Source organism: Ornithodoros turicata, chromosome 9 (genome assembly GCF_037126465.1).
Source record: "Ornithodoros turicata isolate Travis chromosome 9, ASM3712646v1, whole genome shotgun sequence".
Lineage (NCBI taxonomy): Eukaryota > Metazoa > Arthropoda > Arachnida > Ixodida > Argasidae > Ornithodoros > Ornithodoros turicata.
The window spans coordinates 36,676,238-36,699,828 of NC_088209.1; the positions used below are offsets into that span (position 1 = coordinate 36,676,238).

A 23,591-nucleotide genomic window follows, 5' to 3' on the forward strand; every position below is an offset into this window, starting at 1 on the left:
TGGGACCGTCTGAGAATCTGCCCTGGGATTTTCCCCCATCTTCCCGCACCCCCTAATGCCTCCAAACTTTGCATCCCCCCTAAAAACAAGCTACCAGAAAGCCAGATAAAGACAACAACAACAAAAAGAGAAAAAAAAAAGAGGAAGAAAACAGCCAGAAGAGCAACAGATATGTGCGTCAGTGCCCCCCCCCCCCCCACACACACATGCCAGATGAAATCCTGGATGTCTTCCTTGCCGTAAATGAACCTACAGTGCTGTTGTGGCGTCCCGGCTTTGTACGTTCGCAAAATACATCGTGAATAGTGTGGATGGGCAGAAATCCAGCGAACCGGTAGAGAAGTACGGAGGAAGTTGCCTCAGGGCAGGAGCTGCTGATATTTCGAACAGAGACTGTTCTTCTTCTGGGCGAATGAATAATGGCACGCCACGCTGGCAGGTCATATTGTCCTCGTTGTTCATGCAGCTCATTATTGTTCTTTTTTTCAACTTCAGGAGACAGTTCGTCTATACCCTACTGTTCCGTCAATTGCCAGACGCATTGCACAAGATGTAACAGTAGGTACGTCTTTCGTTTTTCTTTTGTCAAGAAAAACGCGTCACAGCAAAGTTAGGTTTAACTAAATACTTAAAATTTATTACGCACTCGTGTTTACCCTAACAGTCCTCCTGCTTGCTGTTGATGGCTTTCTTCCAAGCTCCTCTTTATAGGTCTTGCCTATACTCATAACAACGAGTCTTGCTTACATTTTTCGCAGGCAAACAAACGATACCTAGAGGAACCATAGCAGTTGTACTCATCTACTTGCTGCACAGAAATCCAAAGTGGTTCGAAAATCCGGAAAGGTTTCTGCCTGAGAGATTTCATAACAGCACTGCTATGCATCCGTACCAATACATTCCGTTTGCTGGTGGTCGAAGAGGTTGCATCGGTAGGCAGAACCTTTGCATTCTTACGAAGTGAAGTTAATGCGCCATAGGCTAAACGTCATTGTACCGGAAGTAGTGCAGAACGACCGGACGATGAGGAAACTGGCTGTTTTCGGCGCGTGCCACCGCCACACGCGCAGCTGTCCCTTTTAAACGCGAACAATGGCTTCCCGTGCTTCTCGTATAATGTGTCCGGTCCACATGGCGCAGCCCTTTTGTTTGGGGCGCTTCCATAGGAAATTCGATGCCGCCTGATGAAGTTTATTCAACTTTCCAGGGAAAACGTTGGCGGAACGCGAAGTCAACATCTTCGCTGCTCACATTTTCCGAAACTTACGAGTAGAATCAAGGTGTCCCACAGATAACATTCAGCTCGAACTGAACGTGGTCTTAAAACCAGTGAACGGTACGGAAGTCAAGCTGTCCAGCCGCTAGCCTTCTGCAAGGATATCTTCTCGGCGGAAGCTGAGGGAATGTCGGTGCCCTACGAGTCATGTTTTAAGTTTTGATTCCGCTCAGCATTTTAGACACATCACTAGTGGCAGAAATTCCATGTCTGCTATAAGTAAAAACAACACTGTACGTTCAAGGAGTAACAGTGATGCGACGTACACATGAGCCTGGTGGAAAATGAATCGAACGCAGAGTTGCCCGTGTCTATGTTTATGCAAAAAATAATGCCCATGCAAATGCCTATGCAATGCAAATGTCTATGCAATGCAAATATCTATGTCTATGCAATGTCTATGTGAATAAAGCACGTAGTGTATGAAACTGCTCAAATAAAAGAATGAATGGATGGACGCATGCTTAAAGGTACTGTGAAGCAGCAGGCAAGCTGTTACTATTCGCAGCGCCATTTGAAAGCTCATTCCGAAATAAATCCACACTGCCAATTTTATGCGAGAGAGAAAACTCTAAATATTTTTTTATCACGACTGAAATTGAGGCGAAAAGACGCGGGGCGACGCCTGGTGGGAAACAATCGCCTATTCGTCGAGCAACAGTGTTACACGTCCCCAACCCTCTATCGGCTAAGTCATGGGCTAAGAAGCCGGCTTCATGAACTTTCTTTTAAAAGTTTGTTCAAACGAGATAGTTCCTGACATATATTATCTCAAAATGCAAGAACATTGGGACGCCGTGGAAATGAGTAACAGAACTGTCAGCAGAAACACCATAAGAGTCATCCACGCAAAAATGCACCACGTCCGCCAAGCCGATGTGGTGATGGTAGCGGTCCACAGATGCCGCTGTACGCTCCCATTGTTATTGGCACGTTTATGTTCGCCGCCCTACATGGCGGGAACCGCGGAGTTCGTGTCGGGTCTTATACACAGGGTTGCCCCCGTAATATTAAATCTGGGTTTTCTAAAAAGAAACTACGGGGTAGATTTGAACGCAATTTGTGGCGTTTGTGTATCGAGCACGCAGGCTGTCAAACGAGGCAGAAGTATAAAATTGCATGCCTGCTGCTTGACAGTACCTTTAAGGCAAACGGTGAGGTGGTCTGGGAACCATTGCACGAGCATCTATTTGTAACTCTGCTATACCAGTGCCCGTACACCAGGTTACTAGTGCCCCATCCCGTCTGCAAGAATAGCTTTGTCGATGAATTGCAAAAGCGCGTGCTTCCCTCACTCTCTGCTTCCGGGAACACACAGTGCTCGACGACGAGACTTCACGAGGCACAGCGGGGCGGTCCGGAGAGCGATCCAAGCTTGTGTGGCGCGCGCAACAGGAGCTCTCAACGACGCGACGAGTAAATTCGCGGCAGTGCGGTCAGCGGGGCATATTTCGGTTACCCCATTTCTGGTGTGCCAACGGCGACTTCTCGCGGATCCTTTTGCGTGCAAAATAAACGCGCTCTCGTTCTCAAAGGAAAGCTCCGATTCATCCACACTGATTGGTACGTGCTAGGGAAAGCTGTCGAGACAGGTCACGACATTGCGCGACACTGCGGTTCCACACAGGGCTGACGTGACAATGAGAGTTTTGCAACCGCGATGGGGAGGGAAGAAATCAGGGCTCAGAAATCCTCCCCAGTGTCCTGACTTCTGCACGTGTGATCCACTTACCCGGCATCTATAGGAGGGAAGCGGTGGGCAGTACACGCGAAGAGCAGTGTGCCCTATTAGGGTTCTGCGCTTTGGGGTTTTTATTTTCAGGTGGATTCAGCGTATGTTTTCGGTACTTATTTTCATTTTCGTGAAATTGGCGTTTTTCGGTGATTTTTCTGGAGTATTTTTTTTTTCTGGGTTTACCCTGCAGTTATAGGAGAATACAAATCGCAGAGTAATTTCAAAACTGTACTTCTCAGCGCAGTCTTAAAACAAATACAATATTAGCCCCGGTGAGACATCACAAAAGGAACATTTTATTGCTCCAACAACAACCTTATGTTTAAGGTGAGGAATGAGGAGTTCCATAGCTCCACATCGATGTGGTTGTACTTAAATCGTGAAAGCAGAGCTCATACAAGCTCATTGTAACAGGTGCCGGAGTACTTGCCCCGATTCTTGTCTGCTGCCTTTCCCCGGACATTCATTTGTACTCGGCGTTTTTCGGTTAACACCGAATGCAAAAAAAAAAAAGAAAATACCGGCGTACGTTTTTGCACTGTTTTTCGGTTAAAACCTAAGACGCGAAACCCTACCTATAAAGTTGCTGTACAAGGATCCCTATTCTTTCTACAAGGCTGAGATACGGAGTTTTCTTTCTGGATGGAATAATTGATTTTCTTGATACTATACAAGGCCGAGAGCCTTGAGTTAAATTTTCTGTTCGAAATCGCACTGAAATTCCAATTCCTCGGACAATAGGCTATACGTGAACCTTGACCTGCACCTGTAAGCGTAGCAAGCAAAAAAGTAAAAGTGGAAAAGCCAGCTCATCTGTAGGGTATTTCTGTCCTCATATGTCTGGTCGCGTCACGGTGCGTCTGGTTGCGTCACACAGAGTGCGTCACGAGGAGCGGGCCGAAATTGTCGTAAATCCGCGTTGTGTTTTTCCTTGAGAAGCTGCACTGGATACGCCTATTTGCGATATGACCTAATTAGAACTAATAGTGCTTGCACAGCGAGCGCTAGCCTTAATGAGCTTGCGTTAAACTTAATTTTGTCAATTAGTGGAACTGGATTTTAAATTAGAAAGGTACAGACTAGAGCCCTTAAGTCTGTAATCCGCAAAAAAAATGGAAACCGTTCCAACCTTCTGTGGCGCGGTATGGAAGAGTGGGGAATTGCGAAATCTGTATGCGCCCCGCGGAGTTCCATTTTACATGAGGCCTCTTGTTCGACTGGCTGAAGAAATAAAAAATAAAGAAAAAGACCTGCAAAAATTCGAAAAAGGAACCTGTTGGGCTGTGTTAAAGAAACCTATAAGTTTCTTTTTCTTCTTCTTTTTTTCAGACACGAGACGGAACTTCTATAACCGTATTATCTCGTGGTTAGCTGTCAGTTACGGTTTCGCTTTCAGGAGGCAATAATGTGCCTCAGTGTGAAGAAGCCCAAAGTCGGCATCGGCATCTTCAGATTATGTTGAATTCCAGTGGCAGATTCGGAGCGCTTCTGGAGCAACTCTCGCTGCTCCGCGGGGAGCAAGTCTATTCAGTTGGGAGATTGGGAACAGTGCCGGAGCCTTCCAGAGGGAGCTTCGGAGCGGACTTGAAGCCAAGGTCGCTCCAAGGAGCAACCCAGATTCAATCATCGGGAGTCTCGGTGACGTATCACTTGTCGCTCGGGCTTTGTATATCCACTCTCTTCTTCGCTAACATTGCCGCTTCTCAATGCGTCTTCGCGCTGACTGGCATTTCGCGTAGTACGTTGGCGATTTTGCTTCGTGAAGCAAACGATGAGTCAGCCATTAGCACGGCGACATGGGGAGATTCGGGGGACCTTCATGTTGCAAAACATGGGGTTGTAGTGGAACATGAGAACCTTCTTTTGCTTCTTCTTCTTCTTCCTCCTCCGTCTGTGGCCATCATCCACCCAGGGAGATTTCTTCGAGGAGATTTCTTTCCCATCAAGAGAGATTTCCTTCTTTCTTCAAGGCCACGTAAGCGCATAAATGCTGGTATTAGTCACTGCCCCCCAATCTTGCAAGGACGGCCCACACGCCAAGAGGCATAAGCCACCTTGTTTTCTTTTCAATGTATAAAACCAGTACAATAAAGTTATTATTATTATTATTATCGTCCACTCCTGGCAAAAGGCGAGCGTTTGCACGGCTTTCCTTGCGCCTGTGTGGTGAAACTGGTCCCACTTTGAAAATGTGCATACCAGGCTGTGCAACAGGGTTGTTGGAGGGACGCGAGTGAAGCCACAGTGTACGTGTTCTCGAATCCCATATGCAATGTGAGAAAAGCTCCGAACGATAGCAGGTAGAAGCTTTCCCGCCGAGTGGTATCGACTCGGGGTGACGCGGCGTTTCCAATCCGGCCCCGGGACGCGAAATGTTACTTTTTTTTGTTTGCTTTCGTGTTAGCGCCGCGAAGCAACTGTGGCTATGGGCGACGTACAGATGAGGACAGATGGAGAGAGGACAGCAGGAAGGAGAGGGGGACAGGGGGCGTTAGTATGCGTTCTGGGCCGACTTCAGGGGGAACTGTGTCGACATTCGCCTGGAAAGTCTTCGGAAAACCCAGGGAAAACCTCAGACAGCACAGCCGGTGGTAGGGTTCGAACGCACCACCTCCCAGTCGGTACGACACCAACGAGCGAGACGCCTTCACGCACTCGGCCATGCCGCTGGTCGAAGTGTTACATCGACCCCACCCCTTAAAAGCTTCTGCGGTTATTTTAATTATTTTTCTTTTAACAACCTGCAATGCCATCGAATAAATGTGTGATCCCAGTCGGAGAATACATACTCGCAATGTTCCTTTGACTTTGTTCCTTTGTTCATTATCATTAACTTATTTGTTGTTGTTGTTGTTGACTTTGAGAGGACACGGAAGGACTCAGATCCAAAACGTCACCGTATATTTCTAGTTGTGACGTCCTTCGACGAACCCCGTAGTGAGCGGGCCGGCGATACCAAGACACTTTGCCAACTAGAACCGACGTCAACAAAAGCTTATGGCACTGCACGCACGCCGCGGCCGAGCGCTCCGAATATAGGTCAGCTTTTTAAGACGACATCGAGATCAGGTCCCTAGCGAAAAGAACGCGGGGACTGTGAGAAACAAAAAGAAGGTTCTGAATCATTCATGAACTCCTTCATTCTCTCGGCAAACTTGATTTTGGCAAAATTCGTCCCACTTTTCGTCCATATTGCTCTCCCGCAGTTGGAAAGCGCACCCGTTGCCTCTTATTGCTTGACTCGCAATGCCACAGATGAAGCCACTGACGACACAGCTGTCTGAAGTCGCAGAAGGCACGGCGTCACCATAAAACGAACGGTGGCCACCGCATAGTTATTTTTTTTTATTGCCCGCGGCTTATCTGTCCTGCAAGGAATGATATAAGCTCCTGGGAAAGAACGACGAGCGCAGGTTACCCGCACCGTATGGGCGAGACACCTCCCAAAGATCTTTGTACTCGTGGAAAGGGCTTACCGGAGAACCGAGGGGGAAGGGTACGTGTGACGTCACCTATCTCGATGGCGGGCCCGATCATGCGACTCTTGACGTGAACCGGCCGCGTTCTCCGACGCTTTTCGTAAATTTGATTGCGCAGTGATAGTACACGGCACAGCGAAGCCACAACTGCTTATGCGCATGCGCTACAGCGCCGATGACCTTGGAGGCGCCGGATCAGGTTATCTCCCTGTTCAATAGACGGCGCTAGATGGGGAGGACAGGCAGAGCCGTGTATGCCAAAGGGAGTCTGGCCATTAATGGAACATGCCTATACCTGGAGCTCCACCCACTTTTTGAGCTCTCTGGCCAATCACGAGCCAAAATACAGTTCGCTATTAACCCCAGGCTATCCAAGCTATATATTACCTGTATTAACTGGGTGCCGACATTTTCGGGAAACTGGATTGGATTAGATTGAATAGGATATTCCCTGACGACCTAGCAACATAATGGATTTTGTGTCCACTTTTAACGGCGCCATCTGGATGGTGAGGGGCACGCCGGGAAGACGCAGAATAGCAGAAGTAGCAGAAGTGCTTGCTAGCAGAACTGATTGGCCGGTTGGAACAGACTGCCGGTATTATACGCATTTTAACTATGAAACATAACAAGACTGAACCAAGAACGGGCAAAGGTGTGTATATGAATAAAAGTATGTCATAAAATGAAAATTTTTGGCCATTTGTAGCGTTTTTCTCGCTATTTGCCTGTGATCGCTGTCGTTACTAGGCCTAACAAGGACGACGAAACATATTATTTTCAGGTAAACATCGACACTGGAGCGTAATTTAAAGATGATTTGCAAGATAATTGCAACAGAATGTACACTTACGGAATAAAATTGACGTAATTTGTGAAAAAAAATTGTCAAGAAATCCTCGCTTCGCCGTCCCAAGCTACGCCGCCATTTTCGGGAAAATTTTGGTGTCATGGCGGCCCGCATAGAAAACAGCAGCCAATGAAAAACGCTCAATTTGATTGACAGGTCGAGCCCCTTTTTTAGGCTCCTCCTAATGGCCAGACTCCCTTTGGCATACACGGCACTGAGGACAGGAGAGCGAACCAGTGGGGACCCCGTGCGAGCTCGTTGGCCCCACTCCGAGACCGATTTTGGTCCTTTATATGCTACCCACGTGGGTTTGTTTTGGCGCGCGCCGAGGGTGGTTCGCTGGAAAGCCGCTAGGAGACGACGGCGCATGTGAAAAAGTTCCATTTCACATGGCGATCCCTGGTGGACAGCTGGGCGAATGGAACAGCGATTCGAGACATAGTAAATGTCAGGTCACTGTTCCCTTAACGCTGACTGACGCCCGCGCGTTTCACCCTCAGAAGTAATTTGAAAGTGGGGAAACGAAAGCTAAACTACGCTGCGATTCTATGTGTCGAATTCACATTGAGCCGTGAGGAAAAAGGACAATGCTCTCACATTCCATGATGAGCCAGACCCGGTTGATGAGTGAACGCACTTTAAAACATCCAGGAAAAATATGCATCGGTGTGTGTCCGTTTTGCACGTCGGATACAAAGATTACTTGTAAATATATCCGCTCCTGGGCTGCAAAGTCACGCTCAGTGTAACGAGGCTGTAGCTGTTAGTAGACGTAGCGGCCGACAGTGGCAGTGAACGTGGTAGTTGGATGAAACGGAACTTTTTATGTTAAAATATGCTGGATGTGTACTGCCATGCACTTAAAATTTTGCCATCAACCGTGCTTTCCCATTGTTGCTAGCCGGTGATTGTGTACCTTCGAGGACGTCAGTATAGAATGCGCTCTTTGGCCTAAGGTCATTTCCTTCCAAGAACGCATCACAATGACACCACAGACCCTGTGTGCCAGGGACATCGACCAGACGCAGTTCCGTGGCCTTGTTTTCTCAACAGCGGCGCTTCATTACCATAGGAGCGCCTGTCAGCTCCAGAAAGTACATTGTACGAGGCACCGCGACCACCTTGTGGGCAGGGCGCACAAACACGATGTTCCAAACGTGATGCTACCTGTGCGATAAATGTACGGGGTCGAATCCCTTTTTTCTTTAAAATACACCAGAAAACAGTCAACCCTCATCTGCCCCTTTACGTCACCATCTTGCTTTTTTATTGTTATTGTTCGTTGTGCTTCTCCGGGGCTCTTGCATAGCTTGTGCTATATTATTTTGTGCCCTTTTTGACACATTCTCGATCGAATTACTTACGGAGGTAAGGTCGCGTTTTGTTTGTACCAAGGTCAACAGCTTTATTTCGGTGCTGACGACTGGGTCGTTTTATAGCAGGAGGCAGTGATACTCTGCGCCTTTGCGTTTACGGCAGAGCGTTGATGGGCTGTATTTTACCACGAACAAGTGATTTTCATAATGAGAAGGCGAGTCAAGCTGATGGGGTATGAAGAGTTTTTTTTCTTTCTTCTTCTACTTTCACATTCCATAAATTGGGAGTCTTACCTGTGGCGTGTAACCTACATTCCCGTTTATGGGATGCTTACGCGGCTCCAACTACCAATCTATCAATTTGGCAAGTCATGCCAAATTATGACGCTCTTTATTTTTTGTGCATTGAGATTTTCACACGTGAACTCTCCTACACTGTTGCCTTTGGTGCCAAGTTTTATGTTGATATTTTCATCTATTCCATTTCAAAGTGTATAGATTTGTGTAGTTTCCCCTTTCTTCTTTTCTAAATAACACGTCCTGGAGTAGCCAGTCCCGAGTGGCTCGGGACTAATATCTCAATTTTTTTCTTTTACAAATCAGATCATAGCAAATTCTGCTCATGCGCAGCAGCACTCACGGTCACTTCTCGCGCACATTGAGTGTATATGTTTCCGCAAACTCGATTCTTCTTTGTTCAGTGCACACCACATCCCAGTGTAAAGGCGCGGGACACGTGATACCGCCGTCAGGGGAAATGTCACGCACTCCAAGGTTGCCCTATAGATGACGTAAAAAATTCATGAAGTGAAGACTTGGTCGTATTTATTTCTCTCAGCACGGAAGTTCCTGCCCCTTTGGTGAGGACGAAGATAGCAGGAAAAATCCTTGAATTTCGCACAAGTATACACACCACGCAATGCAGGACGCGGCCAATGAACGTGACACTCGGCACGTGGAGAAGGTTTCAGAAGAAAGACGAATCAAACTGCTTAGCCAATTACGAAGCATAATAGGAGCGAACAGACGCGCGTCACACTCCGCGATTGCTGCGTGAGTTGGGCAGCGTGCTGAGGATGTCAGTTCTGACGGCAAGCAAGCTCTTTGACAATGGCGTTCATTCTTCGACAATACTGACCTTTTTAGCCTATGCGGCAGTGACAGCAGTGCTTGCGTTGTGCGCTAAACCGTTCCTCCAATGGTGTCGTGTCGTTTGGTACATTCGCAAAGTTCCGCGTCCGAAAGAGAGATGGCCGTATTCCATCGTCTTCGACATGTGGAAAACTATGTCTGAGATGGATGGTAACCTGCCCGATACTGCAAGTAAGTTTTAAGTTAGTCGGAATCTTCTGGTGTGCTGTAGTGTGTAGGTTTGGTGACTGCGCAGAGTTGCATAGTTTATAGTCCAGACGGAGCTAGCGTATGCTGGCACATGGTATTGAGTGATTACGATAATCGGAGAGAGACTACACTCTGAGAGAGAGAGAAAAAAAAAGAGAGTACATTTAGTCCTTTTGAGGATGTGTTGTTGTTGTTGTTCACGCATCCGTTAGTCCATAACCATTAACCCCTTTCGGGACTAAATGCACAGTAGCTTATGAGAAGTTTAGGGGACTATTTGCAGAGCTGGGGAGTGGGGAGTAACTGCAATCTAGTGGAGTACATGTCGTGCTCAACCTAAGAGCGGTTTGCGGGTGAATTTTTATTTATTTTTTTCTCTCTCTACGCGTTTAATCGGCTGAAGACAATACAGTGTTCGAAACGCTTCAAACATAATTTTTTCAGGTCATATACTTGAGTCTGATAAAAGTTATTTTCATCGTGTCCTGTAAGAATAACATATATTTAAAGATATTGTTCAGCACGCGAGATGCCGTTCTTTCGTTGAACATGACTGTAGAAGAGTAACTGCTCCCCAATTTACTCCCTTCCCCTTTCCCCTTCCTCCCTTATCGTTGCCCTGTTTGGATGTAGCGCGCTACATGAACGCTATTTTCGATCCATTCGACGAAAGGATATGTCACGATAATATAGAGACGCGTACTGTGATTCTTTTAAAAGAGCGACGCTGTTTGCAAGGCAAGCATATTGGAGGTTGTAGCTGTTTAGTTCAGTTTTCTCTCTCTCTCTCTCTTTTCAGGGCTTTTCAACTACTTTGAACAGATGCTCCCAACCATTTGGGATAACGAAGTCACCGCCACCATGTACGGGCCCCAAGCTCTCTTATTTGCCACAACTCCCACTGCCGCAGAGGTAATTTTATGTCCTGCAGTCCTCCGCAGCTCTTAATGGAATGTTGGAAATGTAGAATGGATATTTCGCCCCCCCCCCCCCCCTCTATACCGTCGTGTATTCTGATTCTTTTCGTTCGTATTGTCGAGAGCCCTCTGGATCCGTCAGCATCGGTTGCGGAGAGAGTAGAAGTTAACATGAGAAGATGAAGAAGGAGGAGACAACGACAATGAAGAAGTTATAACGGGACCGAAATGAGTGCGCGGGCTCTCGAAGATCATAGGATCGGGAGGTGTCCGCTTAACGGTACCGCTATTAAGCTAAAAGCTACCGCTCTGATGCTAACCGCGTTAGGGGTAGCCAGTTTGACTTCGTCGAAACTCACAACCCCATTTTTTTCTTTATTCACATCACATCACATCACATCACGCGTTAGGCGGAATACCTATAGATGCAGCCAACTTTTTTTACTTCAATGAGCTTTCGAAAACAGCACGTATCACGGAACTTCGCTGTTTCGTAAACCAGTAAAAGTTGTCTTAAAACGTGGTTAGAAAAAAGTAACAACAAGTAAACGCGACAGACTTCCGAAAGTAATTGACCGTGGAACCACTCACATTGGAATCATCCATGCCCGCTTTGCCCGTCGCTTGCACAATGCCCAATGTTGCATGCAGCCGCATTCCAGTGCGAAGAGTGAGGTTTCTTTTCTACAGGCATTAATTTGTATCGTTGACAGCCCGTGCTGAACATTATGCAAAACCAGAACAAGCCATTCTTCTATACTTTGATGAGGCCCTGGATCGGAGACGGCATATTAACCAGGTAAGCAGAATAAGAAGGACGTTTCGCCGATTACGTCATGAATTCACATTACTACCCCCCAGGTCACCGTCTTCCTCCACCTTCTTCCTTGTCCTTATCATTATAATCTGCCACTTCTTTCCTGCTTTTTTTTTTTTCTCGTTAACACGTATAGAATGTTTTATTAAGATACACAAAGACATAGACGAGAGAGCTCCATCTATACTGACAACACCAACACGCAGATTGCCTAAACACCTAACGAACGATGAAACTAAAGCAATTTGCATTTTCACGCCCGTGCAAATTCAAGCAATTCACGAAAAATTAAGTTGCGCTTTATCGTGAATTACATGAATTCCAATGCTGCATGTGCTTTGGAGTTTCAATCCAGTGATGAAGAGCTCGCCTGCAACCAACTGGTTAATGCAGCCTGAAGCATTGTGGCCCATATTATTCAATATGCAAATCATGACGTGTTTCTCGAGCGATCGTGCACACAAAAATGTCCTCTCATGGACTAGTATAGCCACGGTGTCGCATCAAAAGAGAACAGATCGTCACCACGGACATGTGTTACAGCTTCGGTGCGATTCAACGCATGCCGGTCGGCTTGTGCGATAATACGCGTTACCTTTGTGTCATTACCACGACATCATCATTCATAATTTAATTGTTGTTGTTGTTTGCGAGGGCTTGCGAGAGGGCGTGCGATTCTGAACAGACATGAGGGCAAATAAGCAAGAAGGAGGGGGAGAGAGGGGGTTAGAATGCATCCTTGGCCTACTTCGCGAGGTATTACAGAGCTACCGCAACTCACTCGTCCACGCGGAAGCTCGACAAAGCTATGCTCCCTGAAAGGTGACTCCGCCGCAGATAAACCGCAAATGTGGAGAAGTACTCCTTACAGGCGCAATCCTGTCTATCTATAAACCGACAATAAAAATAACAAAGACGGTTAAGAGCATCAGCTGTTTACTATATACATTAAAAACAAGACTTTCGTGCAGTAGGCTGCACACTGCAGCATCCTACTGCACGAAAGTCTTGTTTTTAATGTATATAGTAAACAGCTGATGCTCTTAACCGTCTTTGTTATTTTTGATTCTGCATCGCCGGAAACTTGCACATTGTTTTTCTTCACGTTCTACGATATAAACCGAGAAGCGAGTCTTCCCAGCTGTTGCGTTGCTGACGTGCGGTTTCCCCGCAGGATTTAATGGGAAACGTTAGTTATGGCACGGCTGCGCAGTTCTCTAATAAGTCGTGACTTTGTGTCGCGAAACAACTATGCACTGTTCTCCCAAAAGTTGTTACAGACGCATACTGAGCTCGTCTTCCCCCTCCCCCTCCATCCTGCAGCACGTGACCTCAGTCGCTACGTGGTGTTATTTGCCGAGCAGATGAAAAGTCGTGCACTACAGCTCACGGTATAGCTGGGTTGATATTTTCCCGTTTTCGTGAAGATTCGCGTCAATCTTAAAAGCGAAACAAAACAAAAACAGTGACAAATATTGAATTGTAAACGACTAAGAAATAAAAATGGTATAGTCCATATAGACAACCTCGGATTCAAACATGGGAGTATTGCACACTGAGGGCTGGAAGAGTATCGCCCCTGGGGAAGAAACTCCCAGTTCATCGTCTCGCAATAAAGTTGCTGTTGTCGTTGTTGTTGTTGTTTGAGGGCCGGAAACCGGAGACACCGAAGAAAAGACTTTTCTCGCTGCGCATTATGATACGATTCCTCACCCACAGTTCTCTGAGCTTCTATAGTGATGTGATCGATCATTGCACTTATCTTCAAGTGAGCTGTCCAAATGGAAAGTGCGAAGGAAAGCCATGACGCCAGCTTTCCATTTCAAGATGCTCGACGACTACAGCCCAGTGATGAACAGAAGAGCTCGCCAGCTGGTGGAAAAGATGAACACCTTGGGCGACGACCATGCGGACATTATACCCGTCATGCGAGTTGCCGGCTTCGGTATCTTACTTGGTAAGACATCACGTAAATGTTGCAAAACATCTGTGCTTCATTCGGAACTTTGGTGCAAGCAGCTTTTAAGTGGACCGTTTGTTCTCGGAGCTTCAATTTGTAAATTTAATTGCGTGGGGGGAAGCGTACTGCGTCGCCGCATTAGCGTATGCGGCGCTAACTCAGGATTTGCTGTAATCAGGTTACACGACTTCAACGTCACTGTCAGATATCCGATTAATGCTGATTAGAACATGCAATAGTATAGTGACGGCGGAAGCAGGTTTTGTATCCAATTAAGCCTACGCAACGACACAATCACAATCCGTGCTATATTTTGTGCAGAAACCGCGTTTGGAATAAGCCTCGATGGAGCTGAAGCTGAGAGAAATGACCTTCTTCATGCATTGGACGTGTAAGTCTAGCGCAAATTCAATTCTCTTCTCTGATTGGTTACATATACGGTTCTAATAATGATTACTATCCTACCTATCGCACACTAACAAAGCGTTTGGAATGTGCTGCTGAAAGAAGAAGGCCATAAACAAGATCTGGTCCTGAACGCAAACCTACGACCACATCTGCCTCAAGCCATTTTTTCTTGAACGGCTTCCTACCTTGTAGTGTTTTGTAATGCGACTCACATATCCCGTGATTATTCGTCGAAGAGTCAACTATATTCAATGTACAGTATAATATACCCTGCTGTTTCGATTGTATGCGTATAAAGAAAATTTATTTGCGAAACGGACAGAAATATGGAAATCACCTTTCGCGTTCTGAGTGGCATTCTTTTGTCAACTTAAAAATCCTTAATGGTGTACCGTGCTATATTTGAATATATATCTGAAGCCATACCAACCATACTTGCAGCGTAGGATCCAGGGTTATTGCTCGAATGAAGAACATTCTGCACTGGCCAGACTTTGTCTACGGGTTCACAGAAGACGCCAAAGAATTCTACCGTGCCTGCAAAGTTCTTCGCGAATACAACGAAGGGGTACGCTTGTTCGTGTCTTGGTACACCTAAAAAAAAAAAAAACGAAAGAGAACGACATTTTTGTTGATATTTCAGGTTATTCGCGACAGAATTGAAGAATACAAGTCCGAACTAGTCAAAGACTACAGGAAGAACCCAAGCTTCCTGGATATGATGTTGAAACTGCACATCGAGGAAAACAGCATTACACTCGAAGAGGCAAGGGACGAAGCTACGGCAATATTTAATGGGGTGAGTGAGACCATTTGTTGTGACCGCATCGTTTGTCACTACTGCAACATGAGCACATTGCGGGTGACTTACTAAGATCGTGCATACTTCATGCAGGGTTTTGAAACAACATCAATTACTTTATCATACGCCCTGCACTTGCTGGGGAACAACACTGCGGTGCAAGAGAAGGTCCACGAAGAATTGGACTTCGTCTTCGGCGAAGACCGCGACCGAGATGTTACCCTGGATGACATGAAGCATCTGACGTACCTGGAGTGCGTCCTCAAGGTATGTTGGTGGATGGATATATTTACGTGGCAGGGTAGGTGGTTGAGTGAATGCAAGAGGCATGACTACGATCGTGAGCGGTGCGACAAGGGTTGGTCTGTAAATTAATTATTTTTGTCCACCTGAGGGTTTTCTTAACGTGCGGCGAAATCTTAGCACATGGTCACTTGTACAGAACACCCCGGGCGGTTGAATCCGCAACATCCATATGTACGTGCATTTACGTGGCTTCAGTGCAAAAAAAAAAAGTACGTTTGGGATAACCAGGTTTACAAGGTTTCGGTAAAGTCACTTCCCTGCCGAAAGGCAACTATATTTGTTTCCTTTTGTTTGAATTCTCTTAATCCACTGTCACGTGGCTTAAGAATAGTGACTTAGAATCCCGTACAGTTTTCTTTTTTTTTTTTCTTCGTCGGTATCGATTTCTAATTGCAACACTTCCCAGAACACATTTGCGCCGTTTCTGTGACAGACTTATTAAAATGATGGCTATATAATACAAGCCACCGTGCAGGTCCGTCCACAGCTTCACAGGGTCACGTGACACTGACCACCTGACCAACAATTTACCGCCGACGGTAACCCTATACGGCTGCTGCGTTTAAACGCGAAATACAAGCCTTGCAGCTGCATACGAAACATTGTCATGCTTTTGCGGTGTTTACAGGAAACGCTTCGGTTATACCCACCACTGCCAACTGTTGCTCGAGATATCCAGCAAGACATTCAGATAGGTGAGTGCTTGAAATTATTCTCGATTAGGGTGCACTCCCAACGTGCACAGACTAAATGTTACGTTGAGCACGTGTTGTATCATGCAAAACAAAACGCACTGGGTCTCAGTGATACTACTCGAATGGAAGCTACGTGATTGCTCGGTTCACCGTTCGTACACGCACCGCAATTGCCTGAAGGTTAATATGTATATTCCGCAAATATACTGTGGCGTTTACAACTGGCAGGATCGTTCGACACTCGTGCGCAGTATTCTTTATTACATTTCGTGAGTAAGTATCTTGTCCTATAGCGCGTACCTATGTGGTGCAAGTTTGACAACATACAGAAGGCTGTTTTGTAGAGTACCATTTTAAATGGGGTGTTGTTCTACAAAAAGCACAATTTGAAAGGGAATATTCTACAGAAAACACTTTTCGATGGCTGTTTTGCAAACACCATTTTCAACACACACCTGCACAAACACTACATACTTCATTTAAGCTAGCGGAATAAGAAAGGGCGTCTAGCTTAAAAAAAATCTTCTTTTCCACACTGAAACGTGTAAAAAGAAACATATATGCCAGTGTTACGCCATTCGGTGATTATATTGGCATACATAGTGACGGGATATGGCTGCGATCACAGAATCACATACTGCTCATTCATTTCAGGCGGATACACAATTCCGAAAGGAACAACAGCCATCGTGCCGATCTACTTCAATCACAGGCACCCCAGGTTTTTCGAAAGGCCGAACGAGTTCATCCCCGAACGATTTTTAGACACCGGCGTCAAGCGACATCCGTTTCTCTACATCCCTTTCGCAGCCGGTCCCAGGAACTGCATCGGTAAGGACAATTTCCCATGATTCCATATCGAACACATACCAAACGCCTTCTCGTTATTGTTTTCGCAGGTCAAAAGTTTGCTCAACGCGAAGAGAAAATCCTTCTCGCCCACATTATGCGCAATTTCAAGGTCCAGTCCAAATTGAAGTCCGAGGATCTACAGCTTCAGTTAGACGTCGTCCTAAGGCCGTTGCAAGGGCTGGAACTGAAAATGATTCCGAGAGCAACGTAGCGCAATATTTGAAAGATAGTCAACGTTATTGTACATTAAATGAGGTTTTGTTAATAAGAACAAACAAACATGTTTCCTGTCTCCGGAAACTCAGGGGAGAAAACGGACAAGATCCCCACGTGGCGGAACTGAACAGCGGAAATGAATTCTTTGCAGACATCGTGTGTCTTGCACCGAATGCTGTTCACTGGGAAAGCGTAAGTTCAACTGATGAGCAAATAGATTCCTACGTCACCAAGCAGGACTGACGAAGGACAACACTTACAGGCTCCCACTTCAGCACTCGCATGACTCCAAACCATCGATGAAAATTTAAGTTTATAGACCATCTAGGGGGGGAGGGGGGATATATTTATTACACTAAAGGGGAAAAAAAATGTCGGGAAACGTCAACCAAACGGGATGTTGGCTTGCTATTCCGCAAAGAAAAAAAAAATGAAAGAAGAATAACCTAAATAAAAAGAAAATAATTATGAAATAAATAAATAATAAAGGATAAGCAAACAAACGGTGAAAGAAGGATAAGATATATTACTATCTAGGGACGCGCATCTGCCGTTCGCTTCACCGATTAATTTAAAAAAAAAAGTTATTAACTACCGCGAATCAATAAGCAGATGTCTGCAGCTCCACTTTCGTGAATTCTGCTAGTGCCCTCAGTAATTTCGAAATTGCACTAGCTTGTGCTTTACAAAATGAATTGGTTCTGCTCTGCTTCAACAGTGGTATGAATTACAGGCCTCACCAGATTTAGAATGGGTATTCGCATGGAAAACTCCAAACCAAACAAACGGTTTGGTAGGGTGGTGAGTAGAAGTGCTTGAGAGAAATGAAAATCATATCCTGAGCTGTTCCATGTTCTTGCAGTGACCCAAGATTTGTCTCAGGACTAAAACTTTTCTCTCGATAGTTGTCCTTGTTGACCCGCGCCGAGTTGATATCGACAGCATGGTTAAAAATTCCCCGCAGGACACAAACGAAGTTCAAATAATGAAATGCCGCATAAAGCATCACGTGTGGGATAGTACATAGCATATGGCGATGAAACACGCCACTTATTATCACCAAAATAAAGTTGTTGTTGTTGCTTCACATTTGCACAGTCTCCTAGTTCGCCGCCAGCGTTACTGCCAGATTCGAGAAACAAAATATGCTGGGCTCCGAAACTCCACATGCCCTCAAAGCAGTCCACTCCGCGTATTCGCATTGACGCATTCCTATACTCAGACATGCCGCAGGCAAGGTATCAGTTCCCGTAAATGTACTTGGTAATTCAACATTTACCGAGAAACCGAGATCATACTGAGCAGCTGCCCTGCGGTGCTCCCCACAGCGGAAAAAAAAAAAAAAAAAACTACACGCTACGCAACACATCGAGGGAGAAAGAGTCTGAGACATGACACATGAAGCGAGTGGCTGCCAAAAGCACTCAACGAGGAAACCACCTAGAAAGTCCACATCCGTGGATTGCATGGCCATACGGAACCAGAGGGGAGAAATGAGAGACGTACGGATCGTTTTTTGCACGTGGCGCCACCTTTTTCTCGATCCCTTACTTTTCTACGAGATTCCCTTGCAGAGATGAGTGCAAGGTATACCGTTCATAGACTTACAGCAGAGCAATGAAGACACAGACACACTACGCCGCCGGAGAAGTCAAGGGCGGTCGGTCCCTTTGGCTGCGGAGATGGGTTTTGTTATTCGGGGTTCGATCCAATGGACAATAATGGCCAGACCGTGCGCAAAGCATACCACGTCAAACCTTCGCAATTTTAGTTGCAATATTGCATGCTCTTCAGTTCCAAGTGCACTCTAAGAAGAAGAAAAAAGAGAATAACTTTCGTCCTTTTGGGGCCCAAATACATTTCCACAAAAATAAATCCCTTTAGGGAGTAACTGCACAGGACTAAATGAATGTCACAAAGTGGGGACTGCATTTCACGCTCTGTTCTAAGAGTCACAGGTACATAATTGGTGTGCATGAATGAAAATACTTTGAATTAAACCGTCAACCGTGATATGTGGAGAAATATAAAGTCTTGCGACATGGATAGGGGATAATTCCGCAAGAAAGAACCTCTAGCATTTTTTTCCCTCTGTGTGGGTGGGAAATTACTCCATTAGCTAAGTTGTATAGCGTATAGCCTTATTCCATGATATCCACGAAGAGCACATATTTACATATAGACTATTACACTCAGGAGACCATATGCGAAGTTCAGTGACTATTTGCAGTCATGGGGAGTACATTTCGGCGTTAGGGGACTAAAATGGGGAGTAATTGCAGTTTAGGGGACTAGAAGCTGCAATTACTAGGCGTCTTACTCCTTCTTCTCTCTCTCTTTTTTTTCTCTTTCTTTCTTAGAGTGTACGTCTTGCTGCTGCCATGCACAACGGCCTGATTCCTTATGAGCTTCCTGCTTCAAAAGCCGAATACATTTCTTGCTACAGGAACACATTTCGCGGGATGAGGACGTGGGTGGAGGCATGACTCAGCAACGTTTACGACTGCAATTACAATGTAGGCGTAAATGAATCGCAGTACTGCTGGACAGGGTAGTCTTATAGCCTTCGGGAGTCCTCACGACTCAATTAAAGGGACCAGCGGCCTGGCCGAGCAGGTTAAGGCATTCCGCCCTTTGGTGGTATAGCCAAGGCCGTGCTGGGAAGACTGGGAGGTAACACGGGTTCGAATCCTACCACCGGCTGTGCTGTCTGAGGTTTTCCCGAAGACTTTCTAGCCGAATGTCGGCACAGTTCCCCCCGAAGTCGGCCCAGGACGCATACTAACCCCCCCATTTCTCCCCCACTGCTTCCTGCTGTCCTCTCCCCATTTGGATCTCCAGTGGAGATCTAGCAGTGTACAATGCCGCCAAGTGGTATCATGGCTTTTTCTAGATAAAAGAATACAGACAGATAAATGCCTCACGGATGGTCGTCTCTAGACGGATCAGATGATCCATCGCTGAACGCCCAGACCGAAAACCGCGTTGCAACTGAGCTAGACATTGGTTCTCGTCCAGAAAGTGGACAAGCCGGTTATTAACCATTCACTCGAACGTCTTGCCAAGACAGCTCGTAAGACCGATGGGTCCATAACTGCTTGGATTTGAAGCGTCCTTCCCAGATTTCACGAATGGAATAACTGTAGCCGTTTTCCACACGGGTGGAAGTGTACCCTCTACCCAGACCTAATTAGAGAATGTAAGCAATAAGTTTTTGGACTCTTCGGACTTAGCGCAGAATATGTCACCCGGTCTGGGCCTGGAGCAGTTGCTTTTAGAGACGATAACCCTCTCGACAGCTCTATCAAAGTAAAGGGCTGGTTATATGCAAGCCCATCACCACTATACTAGAGGGAATTTTTGCTTCTCAGGCCTCTTTTTAACTTTGAGAAACTGTTTTTACTCTAGTGGGAAGAGCTTGAAATGCTTTCAAAGTGGTTCTCAAGGGCGTTAGCCTGTTCTTCAAGGCTTTCACATACTTGACAGTTAACTTCTAATAGAAGCCTTTATAAAGAGTAAAAGATTTTGTGATGTGGGGTACCGTCGAAACCAACTCCACGCACGATTTTGAAGTTTGCGGGTTTCTGCCATTTAGAAATGCTTTGGACAATTTTTAATTGCAGGAAATTTATTTTTGTCAATTGAACTTCGGAAAATGTACACGGCTCATAGCCACAGTCACTTCGCAGCCCTAATACGGAATTAATAATAAAAAAAATACTAAAAGCCGAACAACAGAACGCTGACTCATATTTCTCATCAGAGTATATTTAATACAGACATTCGTACGCATGACGCGAATCAAGCAGGAAAATACTTCGAATTTCCGTGCGATCTCCACAAGTTTTCAAGCAGCGCTCACGCTCTCACCCTATGAGACGCCAAGTAGAGTAATTTTAGCCAGATTATAGAGCGCGCAGCATGTTTACCTTTCCATAACCGCTCAAGGACGGGTCATTCATCGCAAACTTCGCACACGTGTCGCGGTCAACAACTAGTCTTCCCCTGCGTGTCGTTCGGAGTTGCTCCTGAAGACGACAGGCCTACAGAAGTGATGACGGTCGTCCTTTATGTTATTCCGCGTACGGAAGTATAGGTACACGACTACCCGCTTATTGTGAGTATAAACTGACGTCGTGTAGTGGTCAGCGATTAATGGCGCAGCTCATTTTTTGTTCGCATATCGCAAGCGGGAAAATGTATAAGAGGAAAAATAAGAGAGGGAAAATAAGAACCCAGAAGAAGAAGAAGAAGAAAATATGCGGTGTTCGCAAAGCGGTGAAAACATCGGGAACACTACTTCGATACGGTGCCGCAGCTGTTTGGGTTTAACCGTCATGGCAATGTGTTTTCTCTCAAAAGCTTGCTGTTTTCCTTCTTTTTTTTTTTTTTTTCAGTTTATCGATCAAACTGACATCTATTCCTCAAAGTATAACAATAGTGCTGTACACATCGGCCACGCGTTGGATGTAAGGTGTTAGCGCTGCAGGAACCTGAAAATGTAAAATATGCATGTTTTGAGCGAAGAAATAATAAAAACAATCTTTTGGCATTGTGTTCAGCCATACCAGCAGAAATGTGCAGTTGCCCTACCCGGCAGCGCTTTTGTCCTGGCATAAACTCAACCGGGCGCTCTTTGATGTCCGCATTCCGCGCATTTTATACACTTATATGTATAGCCGTAGCTGAGATTGAGAATGAGCAGAATTTTTGAGATACCGGAACGATCGGTTATAGGTCGATACTATCTACAGGATGTTTGAATAACCATGTGAAGAATATGTGATTAACGCGGCACATTTTTACATTGCTTTGGACACCTGTCGATAGTGTTTTTATGCTGTTGTAGGTTAATTTCCAGCTTTTGTGAAGCCACGTTGGCAATTTCCCAAGTGCACTGTTTTGCGCAACCAGCAAAATTCCCGTATCGTATTCACTCTATCACGACCAAAGAAAATTCAATATTCACAAAAAAAATACCCGAAATTAATAGTGTGAGGCAACAAACTTAATTGATTGATTGATTTAAAGAAAAAAAAAGGACATTTTAGCTTCATTCCACATCAGGTAGCAAACCTTGTCGTGTACCACAGCGTAACTTTAATGAAGAATGCACCTAATCCCATCTCATTCGTGTATGGCGAGCTTCTAGCTCACCATAATTCATGTAGTAGTTGTTGCTAATGAAGAATGATGGTCTCATCGCCGTCGTCGTCGTCGTATAGCCGAAAAATGAATAATTTAAGAGTGGTGCTACCTTCGCCGACGACAGCGACATGACGACATGGCACGACATGACAGGAGGCATGTGTGTCTTCGTTTTGAACAGCAACGAGAGGAAGGTTAAGTGCACGCCTATAGCCCATGCTGAAAATGGCGACTGAAGAAAGAGGAGAACTTTTATTATTCCGAAACGCCGGGATATACCCTGCGAATTTCCAATTACAATTCAATTATCAGTAATCGGGTATATCATCAGTACTCACGGGGAAACATTCCATGTCATCATCACTTCTTCTTAATTTATTGTTGCTGTAATCGGGTACGAATTTCGGTGAACTATTATTTCACGGAGGGACTCTGGGCATCATAAACATCACCAAGAGGTACTGAGAGCGTCTTCTGAGCTTTGGGTACGTTGTAGCAATTGAAACGCCCGTCTTGTCTAGCTGTTTACGTCATAAAGCACATGCGTGTAAAGTAGGAGACAGAACAACAACAACAACAATAAATGAAGAGGTGATGATGACATGGGATGTTTCCCCGTGGTAGCCACAGGACACTACCCCACTTCACAGTGGTTAATATGAGAGGATGAATTATGATGAGATTGAAGCGACGACAGGTCGGAGTTCTGCTTAGAGCTCTTCGAGGAGTCCAGTGGCCTGCAGGAAAGCAAAAAGGGAGCGAAGAGCCCGGCACTGATGCGCAGGAGAGCTCCATGGGCCAAGTACTTTGGACAGGCTGAATGGTCTATGGTCGAGGAGTTCAAGTTGGCGTCGAAATACCCGGCGTTCACACGTGTACCGCTCACAGTCCTCGATGATATGGGGGATCGTAGCTGGGGTGCGGCAAGCTAGGCACAGCGCCCTGTTACTGTAACCCAGCTTAACACAGAGACAGAGAAGGCTGGGCAAAGACCAGAAAGACAGTGCGTTGTATTAGCTCGCGATTTCTATTATTATTTATGTACGCCTATTTATTAATAATGTCGGTCACTGGGAGGGCTCTTATATGAGAGGGATAAGTATCCGATACAGTATACACACAAACGCCGTTACCTGTATTTACATATCAGAACTGCATTGCTACATATGATCCTCATGAAAGAATTCGTGACCACTTTTCATGAAGTTAGAGGAGGAGGAGGTCACAACCTCAGCCGCTAGACCTTTCTATACAAGTATTTCAGTGGCATAAGCAAAGAATCTGTATTTGAATGCATGTATAAGCTCGGCTGACATACCTGCAAATGCCCTTTATGTGATTGCGAAGGGTACGCATTTGATAACCCAACAGTATTTATACAAATCAATTTGAACCCTTCGTGACGGTACCTGGTAACGAAAAATCCCGATCCCCATCAGGATCTAGAGGAAAGCCCTTGTTCGAAAAAACAAA

General features: G+C 45.6%; 1 protein-coding gene across 1 annotated transcript in view; it reads left to right on the forward strand.

The window, feature by feature from the left end:
• LOC135369473 (uncharacterized) overlaps positions 1–17,011 on the forward strand; it is a 44,606-nt gene extending 27,595 nt beyond the window's left edge. Inside the window, exons 20-34 of the mRNA XM_064603057.1 lie at positions 496–562; positions 759–932; positions 1,208–1,364; positions 9,495–9,516; positions 9,673–9,979; positions 10,797–10,909; positions 11,628–11,713; positions 13,501–13,688; positions 14,013–14,082; positions 14,541–14,667; positions 14,743–14,898; positions 14,995–15,168; positions 15,836–15,902; positions 16,557–16,733; positions 16,802–17,011. Of these exons, the coding sequence (XP_064459127.1) occupies positions 496–562; positions 759–932; positions 1,208–1,364; positions 9,495–9,516; positions 9,673–9,979; positions 10,797–10,909; positions 11,628–11,713; positions 13,501–13,688; positions 14,013–14,082; positions 14,541–14,667; positions 14,743–14,898; positions 14,995–15,168; positions 15,836–15,902; positions 16,557–16,733; positions 16,802–16,965 (2,049 nt within the window). The 3' untranslated portion in view covers positions 16,966–17,011. The remainder of the gene's footprint in view (positions 1–495; positions 563–758; positions 933–1,207; positions 1,365–9,494; positions 9,517–9,672; positions 9,980–10,796; positions 10,910–11,627; positions 11,714–13,500; positions 13,689–14,012; positions 14,083–14,540; positions 14,668–14,742; positions 14,899–14,994; positions 15,169–15,835; positions 15,903–16,556; positions 16,734–16,801) is intronic.
• Positions 17,012–23,591: the final 6,580 nt, after the last annotated feature.